General features: G+C 33.8%; 1 protein-coding gene across 14 annotated transcripts in view; it reads left to right on the top strand.

The window, feature by feature from the left end:
- Positions 1-13,125, top strand: part of LOC127504873 (AP-1 complex subunit sigma-2) — a 111,275-nt gene that overhangs the window by 13,876 nt on the left and 84,274 nt on the right. For 2 of the 14 annotated variants that reach the window (XR_007927494.1, XM_051880008.1), the window contains 2 exons: positions 2,678-2,755; positions 4,695-6,552. The exons of 7 other annotated variants lie outside the window; for them this stretch is intronic. Coding sequence is in view for 5 of the 7 variants with exons in the window: in XM_051880008.1 (XP_051735968.1) it covers positions 2,678-2,730 (53 nt within the window). In the remaining 2 variants the exon portion in view is untranslated. Of the gene's footprint in view, positions 1-2,677; positions 2,756-4,694; positions 6,553-9,081; positions 9,091-11,851; positions 12,812-13,125 lie in introns of those variants that run through there. 5 more of the 14 variants (XM_051880013.1, XM_051880011.1, XM_051880010.1 and 2 more) reach the window with 4 other exon arrangements.

The following is a 13,125-nucleotide window of genomic DNA, read 5'->3' as shown; positions in this document are numbered from 1 at the left end:
CTCTCTCTCTCTCTCTCTCTCTCTCTCTCTCTCTCTCTCTCTCTCTCTCTCTCTCTCTCTGCCTTTTGCTGAGTTTTTGTTGAATTTAGGTTAAAAATGAAGCATTTTCGTACCTGTGTGTAATAAAGTATATAAGGAGAGATACAATTACATTTTTTTTATTTTTATTTTTTGTTTAAAAAAAAAAAATAAATAAAAAAATTCAGGAATGTTTTGGAGTTACTTTCCTGGGTGGATAGTTGACACAACACTGCAAAAAAATGTTAATAATTAAAATAAATAAATAAATCTTATTTTTGGGAGGGAAATGTGTTCTGGATAGTGTTCATTTTTTTTTTTTTTTTTTTTTTTTTTTAATTTAGTCTTAGTCCTGTGTCAAACGTACTTTTTATCATATTCAGTCAACCTTGTCCTGTTTTTGTTTAGTCAAGTTTTAGTCTCCTAAATGTCTGGGCATTTTAGTCTAGTTTTAGTCACTGAAAACTAGACACATTTTCGTCATGCTGCATAATGATCAAATTAATAATCACAATTATTTGACTCAAAATTGACTCAAATGTTGTCATTTGAGAATTTTTTTTACATTTCATCAGAATTATTGCACTTTCACCTAAGAGCACAAATCAAGAGAATGTCATGCTCTATTTGATCTAGTGTACTGGTTTATTATAGGCTGTTTATCATATAAATTAGCTCTCTCTGCAATATGAAAACTGGTAGAACAAGAAACTTCTCTTAAATTAAAACAGTGAAATTCCTAATAGTAATTCTAAATTACAATAATGTTTTTCTATTAAAACAACAGCAAATTCAACAACCATAATCACAAACAATATAGTTGAGATTCATGTTTGTATTTATTACAGTTCATCACTGAGAAGGTTTGATGGCAGATTTAGTCACACAATCAGCGCAAGCGACTCGTGAAGAAACACACTGACTGAATGACACTTTGATTTAAGCAGATTATGGAGATTGCTGAATTCCAACTTGTTTGTCGGTTGTCAGATCACCCGCACTTCTTCCACAGTGTAGAAGAGTTGCGTGCGCATGGTTGCCAGATTGCAAATATCAAGTAAACCACCGGGCAGAAAATGTATCCTCTTAACAGAAAAGCTCTATTGGGGATTTAAAACCTTGACATCTGGCAACCGCAAACATGAAAACTCATAGGCCATGTACACACTGCAGCTAATTTCGTTTGTCAGTGCTTAATCGCGTTTTACAGAAATTCCATGCGAACTGAACTAGTTGTTAAACGATGTTTCTCGTCTGTATGCGCGGTGAATCACAGGGAAAGCAAAAGCCTTGACTCATTCCTGTTGCCAGATCTTGCTAGAAAAATCAGCGAACAAGCCCATAATAAACCGAAATAAATCCAATTTATAGTGAAAATAAGACCAAAATATCACGACTCGTATCTGCTCACTTTAACTCCATAAACCCGATCGCTTTATGAGCCGAGCTTAAACAACAAGCCCAAAAACGCTTATAATGAGTGATCATGGCAACACAGAAAAGGGCGTTTTTCTATTCCAATGCACTACTTTCCCATTGTTTTTCTATGTAAACGCGCGCTTGATGGACGTGCATGACCGTTACGCTCGCGTCTCGCGACTTTTGCAGCGCCTCGCACATGAGCGCCGCGTTTAAGACGGCGTGTCAAGTTAAAGGAATTTCAACTTTTACATGCAGCGCCGCTCATCAATGTCAGTTCCAAAACAGTGGACCGATCAGAAGAACTCGGAGGCGGGGCAAGCGTTGCGAGCTTCTGTTTACATTATATTACTGATTTATTTGACTGCAACATGGCGGAGGAGGCGCTCATTATTATCTTATTTTCTTTTTCATATCTACCAATTCTGCCTATTTCTATTTCTGTTATTGTCATTATTGCGTCATGGATGTATGTAGCCATAGAAGCTCATTAAAAACAGTCTGTAATATTTTGTCTCCCCCCTTTTTTTTTTTCTGACAAAAAGAGAGATTTTATTTAATTACATTTTAGTCTCGTCTTTTTTTCATCAGTGATATTGCATGTAAATATAGTCACAGTTATCGTTTAATGACTATATTGTCTTGTCATCGTCTCGTCTTTGTCATAAAAAAAAAAACATTTATCGTCATAGTTTTCGTTGACAAAATTACATGTTTTTGTGGTCCCAGGCTGATTTCATATGACTTAGTTTTAATAATCGGATTAGCATTCTTTACATTCTCATTGGTATTATTTGGGTTTAATTTTATGTGGCTTTACTTTTTAAATAATTTTATAATAAACCAGTTTCAAGCTTTGGTGTTAAACTTCAAACGAACGCCCCACCGACTGAAAGGCCTGCCTCTGTTTTCTGAGGTGTTTTTAATTGAACCGTCAGCTAATGAAAGCGCTCGACCCGGGAAAGTCATTCCAGAACATTCCTGAAAGAACAGAAGAAATTCCACACAGACTCGGAGCTCAAAAGCCCTGCGGCACGCCGGCTGATCCGGATTAATTATAGAGGACAGACCCTGGAAATCTAGAACGAAGCTCATTTGAATTAGTCTTTGATGATAAACCTGCGGGAGCTGCTGTAGATTTCGCTGTGAGACAGGATTGTGTGTCTGTGGATCAATTAGATGCTGAGGTGGCTAGAATCCGAACACAGTTGTCATGTGTCTGTCTGTAAATGTCCTGCAGGTGTTCTGAGTCCGAACATGTCTTCCGAGTCCTCTGGACTCTTCCAGAGTTAGACCGGCTCGAGTCGACGCTCTTCAGGTGTGGTTTACCTTCCCTGTGTAGAATCGTCTCTCTGCTGTTAGTGTAGCTGTACCTGTCAGTGGCTCTAGATGAACACAGATGTAATTCGTGTTTATATGTGTTTGTGCGACGGGTTTGTAATGCCGTCCAGTCACTGTGTTTGTCTCATTGACCTCTTTCCCTCCCAGAGTTTATGGTTTATGTTGTTGTTTTCCATCCTGTCTGTTACTAGAGAACCAATGCTGTACTTTACAGCAGCACTTCAACTGGTTTTGCTTTAGGACCGACTGTTATATATTTAAATTTAATGGACAAAACATGAAAATGGACAAACCCAGTGATTTTGTTGTTCTAACCCAGCTGTTGGGTTACTGTAAAATTAAAAAATGACTATGTCTGGCTTAAAATGAACCCAAAATATGTTGGAAATTAACATTTATTCATGTTTAATAAATGAACATGTATTTATAAGTTTAATGAATAATAATTAAACATTTATTATTAATAAATGTTCACCTTTTGATTATTATTGTTGCCTCTAGTAATTATGTGTCTGATTTATAATTTCCAACATATTTTGGTTTCATTTTAAGCCAGACATACAGTCATTTTTAAACAATAGTTGAGTTAAATAAAACTACCCAGCACGTTGGGCAAACATTTAACCCAACCACTGGGTTAAAACAATCAATTTGGCAGGTTAAAACAAATCATTTGCTAGGTTTGTCTATTTTCAACCCAACTTAGGTTAATTTTAACCCAGTAATTTTTTTTAGTGTATAATTATATTATACAAAATTTTATTCAGAAAGATGAGTCTCTTCTGCTCACCAAGGCATTTATTTGATTAAAAAAATACAGTAAAAATTGTGAAATATTTTTACAATGTAAAATAGCTGTTTTCTATGTGAATATATGTTAAAGTGTAATTTATTCCTGTGATCAAAGCTGAATTTTCAGCATCATTACTCCAGTCTTCAGTGTCACATGATCCTTCAGAAATTATTCTAATATGATGATTTGATGCTCAACAAACATTTCTGACAGTGATACATTTTTATTCAGGATTCTTTGATGAATAGAAAGTTCAAAGGAACAGCATTTATTTGAAATGGAATCTTTTGTAATATTATAAATTGGTCAATTTATTATGGCCTTGCTAAATAAAATGATTAATTTCTTTAATCCTTCTGACTGCGAAATGTGGAACAATAGAATATATTCCATTCAGAATTTCAGATTAATTACACTGTAAAAAAAAATGAAACAAATTTACACAGTAAAATACCATTTCCATTGAAACAGTAATATACCATAAAAACAATGCATTCTGGGTAATATTTGTCGTTTTAAGAAAAGAGACCTATAGGCTACTTTCTTGAAAACAACAAATAATATTACCCAGAATGCATTGTAATATACATACTGTAAAACAATGCATTCTGGGTAATATTATTTGTTGTTTTCAAGAAAGTAGCCTATAGGTCTCTTTTCTTACCCAGAATGCATTGTTTTTATGGTATATTACTGTTTCAATGGAAACAGTATTTTACTGTGTAAATTTGTTTCATTTTTTTACAGTGTATTTAAAATATAATCCTATTGTAGAAAGTCTGAGCAGAAGGTGTATTGAGTGCATTTACATGTACAGTAAAATGCTGATAACTAATATATAACTAGTATAAATAATCATGCTCCCATTTAATAAGAAGACTGAATGCTGCTCTGGGTATGTTCATGCAAAATAGTAACTAGATAATGCTCAATAATCTGTCAGTTTTGCTTAAACCATTTTTTACAGTGAGAGACTGTGCATGTAAACACACTTAGGTTCATGTGTCCTGTGGATGGTTCGTCCACTGCATGTCGTCCTGCACGTGTCTGTCTGCATCTCTCACAGGTGTGCGTTTGTCTGCACCATTTTCAGTGTTTGTATGTGTGTGTGTGTCTCCTTCAGCCCCGACATGAGTACTTTAACGTGCCCGTGTACTGATTGGCTGCTGCATGCTGAGCCACTCCCCCTGCACGCCTGACTCCGCCTCTGTCTCCAGCACCGTCCAATCAGAGAGCTGCATCTTGGACCCAGTTTCACCTGCACACTGTCGGATGGTGTTTCATGTGTTTAACTGTGTGCTGGTCTTCATCTGAACTGATTTTATTCCTGTATCTTACTCGTTCATGTAGCTTCAGGAAATCAAATCTTCGTCCGGCTTAAATACCTGAATAACTCTCATTGGTGGACGTCATCGGTTCTTCACTCTTACGAATGGACATTATTTAAAATTCAGTGAATTAATCATGAGGTCATCTGTGTAATCATAAAGACTTGTTTCAGAGCAAAAATCATATTCTTAATCTTCATCTTGTTTTCCAGTTAAAAACGTTCACATGATAGATTTGTAGAATCGTAATATTTAATGCCGTTTTGATTCTCAAGTAAATTATTCTTGTTTTTAAGGATATTTTAAGATGTTTTAAGAAAATTATTTTTGCTCAAATGGTTGCTACACTGGGGGAAAGGAAGAAAAAAAAAATATTCTTTCTCAGTATTTGTCTTGTTTTCCAGTACAAATATCTAAAGATTCTTAAATCAGGATACATTTACTGGGGATACAAAATTATTCAAGATATTAGTCTTGTTTTTCAGAAAAATTGGTCAAAATTGAGTTAATACAAGAGAAAATATCTGCAAATCTGGGTCATAAAAATTATAATCTTATATAATATAATATAATATAATAATCCTTTAAATTCAGTTTATTTCTGACCCCACTGACAGGTATTTGTTCTTATGTTAAGCATAAACGTACTTCATTTTGATTTTTCTCAGAAAATAAGACTCAGTATTGCAAGTAATTTTCCTTCTCCAGTAAATGTATCTTAATTTAAGGATCTTTAGATATTTGTACTGGAAAACAAGACAGAAATACTGAGAAGAACATCATTTTTACAGTGTAAAGTGTTCAGTTTGTTTAAGCAGCCATCACAATAACAGCTGTACAAGTTTACCCGCGGTTGGTAAATGTAGTCATTTATAAATTATGAGTTTGTATGCGCAGTAGCAACTTTAGTTTCTTTCTTGATTTAGTAGAAAGTTATATGAAATTGTCAGTTATTATATAATGTGTCCACACACACACACAGACACAGACACACACACACACAGACACAGATCTACAGCGGCCTCAAAAGTATTTGGACGCTTATATAACATTTAGAAATGTTTGAATGTCTGCATTAAATAATAATAAATAAGTCATTTATTAACCCTGTAAAGCCTGACATGAAATAATAGTCAGAAAAGTCAAATATTTTTAAATGGAAGTGTTTATTGAAGCTTTAAACAAAATATTTAAAAAAAAGTTTTAATATGCGTTTTATTTTGAGTATCATATTTGAAACATCAGGCTTTTATGGCTCATATAGTATGATATAGTGAGAAAAACAGCTCAGTTTTATTGAGGCCCAAATTGAGCAAAAATATGCAATTTGGTGCAGATGCTGGACAAAAAGTAATATGGCTTCAAAAATGAAGAAAAGTGTGACTGAACTGTTGTTTTGAGCCGCTGTATTTCTGCCGTCACTATAAACAGTTTCCGCCTAGACACACTTTTGCACTTCAGTGTTCGATAATGTATTTTATTCATTATTTATAGAGTTGATTTGAAAACCGATTCATGTTTAGAGTATCTTTCACAATGAGTGTTTTGAATCACTAAGAATATGATTGAGTCGATCTGTAGGCTGAATGGATGTAAATTCATGTGCGTTTTGTAACGCGGTAGAAATAAATGAAATGAGAGAAATTTAAAGAAGTGTGTGTTTGTGTTTATAGCTTCAGTGTGGATTGTAGGATGAACTCGGGGTAATATTTCACACAGAAATCAAAAAAGTAGTTATTAACTGTGCATTGCATGGTTAATTTTATGACAATTAATATACATAAATATATAAATTCACCCATTTGCATCTGTAATGCGACGTATTTTTGAGTCAAACAGGATAAAATGTATAGCACGATTTGACACATACAGAACAAATTGAAGATTGCTAAAACAGTGTCTAAGGGCTGTTTACACGACACCGTTTTCAACTAAAAACTGAAAAACTTTTAATGCGTGTTGGCTGTTCGTTTACACGACAACGGCGTTTTGGGGGCCTGAAAACGCAAAATTTTGAAAACGGGTTTCAAAGTGCAAGTTTTTGAGAATGATACCATTATCATTCGTCTCCGTGTGAACTACACAAATGTGAATTTGAGAAAATGGTGACGTCATGCACATTACGTGTTCAGTCTATAGGAGCATAGTGATTCTTTACAAAGTGACATCGCCATCTACTGGCCTGGCAGCAGAATACAGCGATTTTAGTCGTTTTTGAAGATCTGTATGCAAAAAAACTTTTCAGTTTTTTGTACATCGTTGACGTGTAAACTTACCCTAAATATTTTTCTGTTAGTTAAAATGATCCAGTACGGCCAGCTGCAGAAAGTCGTTTCAAAAGTGGAGCAGGTTATTATAAATTTGATGAAAGATAACTTGAATTACAAAAGTAAATAGTCAATTTTGATTTCGTGTTGTCTTTGAGGAAAGGCTGAAACTGAAGTGCGTATGTGAGATTTCCTCTCTGGTTTGGTCTGTTCTGTGTGAGAGATATAATATATATATATATATATATAATATCAAGTTCGTCTGTGCTCTTGCTGGCCGTCAGCAGTGGAAACCTCCTCCTGGACTGTCACCGCAGGGCTGAGCGATAATTGGGTTTTAATTCCGATGGGAATCTTTGCAGCTCAGTAATCATGAATGATTCAAGACTCCAGGAGAGAAGCGAATGTTAAAGATCCGCTCATGCAGCGCTGGGATGCTTCAGTCTTTACCCGACGTTTAAGAACAGAGTCCTGAGCCAAAATCACATTTAATCAATCTGATGAACTGAATCAATACAGCTTGCCTTGACAACAAAGGTGCTTTCTGCAAATACAGGTGCTGGTCATATAATTAGAATATCATCAAAAAGTTCATTTTTTTATTATAAATTATTTTTAAAAATGAAACTTTCATATATTCTAGATTCCCTACATGTAAAGTAAAACATTTCAAAAGTTTTTTTTTTTTAAATTTTGATGATTAGAGCGTACAGCTCATGAAAGTCCAAAATCCAGTATTTCAAAATATTAGAATATTTCCTAAGATCAATCAAAAAATGGATTTGCAAATTCAGCTTATTTTTTAAGTTATATGAGATTCGACTCGATTTTAACTCAGTTTAATATAATTTAAGTTGAAATGACTTGCATAGCTAATTTTATTACACTTAAAAATATAAGATATATACGGAGCCCCGGACATGACATGCAGGAAAAAAATAGTAGGCTAAATCGTGCACTCGATTTATTAATTCGTTCCCTCGATTTACTAAAACGTGCGCACGAATTACTATTTTGTTCCCTCGATTTACTAAATCGTGCGCACGTTTTAGTAAATTGAGGGAACAAATTAATAAATCGTGTGCACGATTTAGCCTACTATTTTATTTTATTTTTTTTCCTGCATGTCATGTCCATATAATATATGAACTGAAGTTAAGTTAAAATAGGTGGAAATTTATTACAGTGTACAGAAAAAAAATTGGTTTACACTGTAAAAAAAAATTGTTGGTTTAACTTAAAAAAAAAAAAAGAAAAAAAAAAAAGTTATCTGGTTGCCTTAAAATTGAGTTCATTAAAATTTAAAATTTGAGTTACTACAATGAAGGCGATTGGTTTAATCAACAGAAACTCAAAATAATATGTTATCCGAACCATATTAATTATCTAAGTTGATTTGACAAAAGAAAAAATGTTGATTAAATCATGAAAATTATTTTTGTTGGTGTAATTCAATGCATTTAAGTTGATTCAGTGATGTTTTCATTTATTTTAATTAAAAAATTCTAACTCAAAATTTAATTTAATGTATTTAGGTTGATTCAATCAATATTTTTGATTTGAATTCAAAATCTTCAATTTTCAAAATTTCCAATGTACCCTTTAAAAATCAACACTATCTGTAATGGTTTATTTCAGTGCACATTATTTCAAAGACAACCATAATCTTTCATCAGTTTGCTCCACCTCTGAAGCGTCTTTGTTGTGTAGGTTAATTAATGTTAACTAGTCATTGTATTTATCGACTCTTTGATGTTTTACCAGCTCCTTTTAGTACTTAAAAATGTTTTGGTGTGACATAAAACTTTAAAAACATTTTTGGAAACTTTAAAGATGGCAAATAACAGGCTGAATTCAGTAATGCAATTTTTAAATCTTGATTTTCCCCTCTTTTTTTTGGCCGACTGATGTTCAGGATGCCAAAGTAAGTTGATCTTGTTCTTGTGCGTGTGTCTGGTTTGCCTCCGTGTCTTGTAAATGTATTTGTGTCATCAGTGAGTCATTCTACATGGCAGCCCACATGCTGATTATTTTCAGATCCCGGAGGATAAATTTAGCTCGGCTCATCTCCATGTGCTTCATACATATAAAATAAACCTGCTGAGCCCAGAGGGGTGGCACCGAACAACATGCCAGCGCAAAATCTTTAAAATAATTGCAAATATATGTTTTGCACCTAGTTTTCACATTCTAAAGACTGATATTCAGTTTTGGGGAAAGTTACTTTTAAAAGTAATGCGTTACAATAATGCGTTACTCCCTAAAAAAAGTAGCTAATTGCATTACTTAGTTACTTTTTGTTGTTTTTGCAGCTTTTTTTTTTTTTTCTCACCTAGGCTGGGCTTGCTTGTTTGTTTTTGAAAAAGTAACTGATATTTTGTTGTAAATTTATAAGTAATGCATTACTTTACTTGTAACTTGAAAAAGTAATCCGATTATGTAACTCGTGATACTTGTAATGCGTTACCTTCAACACTGTTGATATTTAATACAAAACATTTACATCATGATGATTGCGTGGGCAAAAGTTGTTCTCGGATGTCACCTCTTGGCCAGCACACAAATCCATAAAAAACAAAATTCATTGTCTGTCAACAGTTTGTGTATGTGATATCAGTGGTGCTCTGTCTTTAAGTTTTATGTTAAATAAACTGTTGGCTGTGTTCATGAAAATAAAATGTTTGTTTTTGAGTGAATTATTCATAGTTGTACAATACATTTAGACATACTGGAAAGAAAAACAAATATTGGGAAATTTAAAAAGATAAAAAGATAAAGTAAATGCAGATTCTCTTCAAAAAGTTGCTCATCGTAGTTCTGAACAAAGCCAACATTTAAATTATTTAGTGTTTGTTTCCTCAGGGCAATACAATTCGAATGCACCCTATGACGTAATTTTCCGTCATTAAACTTTTCCCGCCAAAAAAAAAGATCATCTTCAGACTATGCTGGCAAAAAGTTATCAAAAGCTTTTTGATAAACCCAACCATTCTCGAATAACGCGCAAACAAATTCGAAGAAGAGCATGCCAAATTGGACGCGAGGCTATATCTCCGCAACACTTTAGTGTATTCTGACCAAAGTTGGTACGTCATCACAAACATGACCTGAGGCTACATTCTGTGTTTCGTCACAGAGCCACCTACTGGTCCGGAGATAGCAAAAATGCCTATTTTTGCTTAGAACTTCCGAACAGTTTGGCCAAAAATGATAAAACTGGTCTTGTTATATCCAATTTTAACATATCCGCCATTTTGGGTGTCGGCCATTTTGCATTTTGTAGCAAAATGCTGCATTTTTTGAATGCATTAGGGTATCATTACGAAAATTAGTATGGGTCATCAGCACGATGCCCTGAAGGAGCCTTAGAACTATCGAGACTGCACCACCAAGTGGTGAAATCAAATATTCATATGCTCACAACTTTTGATGTGGTTTACTTATTTTCATGGGATTCATCTACTTGGGTTCCTGAATCCATGCCAAGTCCAACGATACCTAACATGCTAGGTTTCGCCTTACGGTTTGTGCAAAGTTGTGATTTAGCATTAAAACAATGTTCGCGAATGTCTTCGAAACCGTTAGTCCAATCGAGACGAAACCACAGTAGGAAATTCGGAAACATAAGTCATTGGCTAAATGTTGAAGCCCAAATGCCAAAATTTTGATAGCAAGTGGCAAAAAAAAATACAAAATCGTGCATGGGTCATACATATACATGTCTATAACTCTTAAACGAAATGAGATTTGCACCAAATTTGACAGATTTATTTATGGGCACACTCTGAGGACACACAAAAAAAGTGGTGGGATTGCGCCTGTTGGTGGCACTATAACTGAAAAAAATATGAAATAAATATTTTACTGATGATTTTACCTGCTTGCTGCTTTGTGCTTGGCCCCTTAATCGCTGCTTGCAGCTATATTTACCTTTATTATAAAAAACTAAAATTTACCAAACAAACACTAAAAATTTCAAATGTTGACTGTTTTTATTATTAAAAACAAATATTTACCAAAAAAACACTAAATAATTCAAATGCTAGCTTTATTTTTGTTATAAAAGCCAAATATTTTCCAAACAAACACTAAAAATTCAAGTGTTAACTTTGTTTTTGTTATAAAAAACAAATATTTACCAAACGCTAGAAATTTCAAATGTTGACTGTTTTTATTATTGAAAGCAAATATTTACCAAAAAAAAAAACAATAAATAAAACGTTAGGTTTGTTTTTGTTATAAAAGCCAAATATTTTCCAAACAAACACTAAACATTCAAATGTTGACTTTGTTTTTGTTAGAAAAAAACAAATATTTACTAAAACATGAAATAATTCAAATGTTAGATTTTAAAATATTTTACAAAACAAACACTAATTGATTTTTTTTTTTTTTTTTTTTTTTTTTTTTTTGTGTGTGTGTTTTGGTAAATATGTTGTTTTATTACAAAAAAAAAAACAAAGGCAATATTTGAATAATTTACAGTTTGTTTGTAAATATTTGTTTGTTTGTTTTTTTAATAAAAACGAAGCTAACATTTGGATTGTTAAAGTTTGTTGGAGCATCTTTGGTGTTTATAGTAGAGTTTCAGGGTTTGCATGTGTTGCCTGTTGTGTCTTGGAGTAATTTTGACGGATTTATCTGTGAGCGTGTGATCAGGGAAAGTGTCGATCTTCCTCCCACAGGAAGCAGAGACTCCCCGCAGCGTCCTAGAGGAGATCGGACTCACATAAACCCCTCAGAGACGACTGTCCCAAACCACACACACACACACACACTGAGAGCCTGACCACCTAAAGATGTAGCAAACACACACACTTCACTGTTTCCGTGTTGGTTGCCTTTCCTACTCATGTGCTTGGTTTGTGAGCTCAGAAGAACTATTGTCAGCGCAGGACGACACATCCTACTTTACATCTGCTGTGAAGAACACCCGTCTCACACGCGCCATCAAATATATGTGATTCTCTCATCGTTTGGAGTGCAGACACACTAAATCTACTAGCTTTACAGAATAAATCAGTATTATGTGACGTAAGGCCATTTAAATATTTTAGGAAAAAGTCAAAAAAGGGATTCTTTCACAAAACCAAAGAGTGCTTTCTTGTGTTAGATTGTAGTTAACATCAGCACAAAGACTTGAGACGTACTCTACACAAGTGTGTGAATGCAAACACTTCTACACTCAAATACGTAGGCCTAAATTTAAGATTTATGTTGAATTTCTGCACAGGTATTTGAGTAAAGTATGTTTCGTTTCACTAACCTGAACAACCTCACTGATACTCCACTGTGTTCACACTTGACCACTGTTAACTTCACTGTATTCGTGGTATTTATTGAGATTAGGACACGAGTAGAAGCTTGTTAAACACATTTTCAGTTGGATTTATACTGACGTTTCACCATGCGCTCCACTGTAAATGACTATTCAGCATGTGTGTAATGACTGGCAGGTTGTTACATGCGTGATGTTTAACAGCGTGTGTGTTTACAGGTGTACAGACGTCACTCATCCTCAAGCTCTCGTTCATGTTTAACGTGTCCGTCTCGCCCTGGAGATGCTGTGTGTTGTTGTCAGAGTGAAATCAACCGTGTTTATTGTTGAAAATTGAATAAATTTGTCTACAGACGTTTATAAGTGCTTCGTCTGTCTGTTTGTTCTGGTGTTTATAGTATACAAGCATTTACATATGATGTATTTATGTAATTATTTATTTATTTGTCAGTATTGGCAGGTATTTGACATTTCAGGAGATTTATTTATTTAAATAAATTTTTAGCAATATTGGCAGATATTTTATATTTAGGGTTATATTGCTATCAGTGTTGACAGATATTTCATATTTTGGGCTTTTTTTTATTAATCGTATTGGCAGATATTGATTTACTTATTTTTATTTATTTATTTTATGTGTATTTCATGTTTTGGGCAAAATTTATTTATTTAGGTATTTAT

The sequence above is a fragment of the Ctenopharyngodon idella genome, chromosome 22 (genome assembly GCF_019924925.1).
Source record: "Ctenopharyngodon idella isolate HZGC_01 chromosome 22, HZGC01, whole genome shotgun sequence".
Classification (NCBI taxonomy): domain Eukaryota; kingdom Metazoa; phylum Chordata; class Actinopteri; order Cypriniformes; family Xenocyprididae; genus Ctenopharyngodon; species Ctenopharyngodon idella.
The sequence above is the reverse complement of the archived record's forward strand: the minus strand, read 5'-3'. Positions and strand labels throughout refer to the sequence as shown.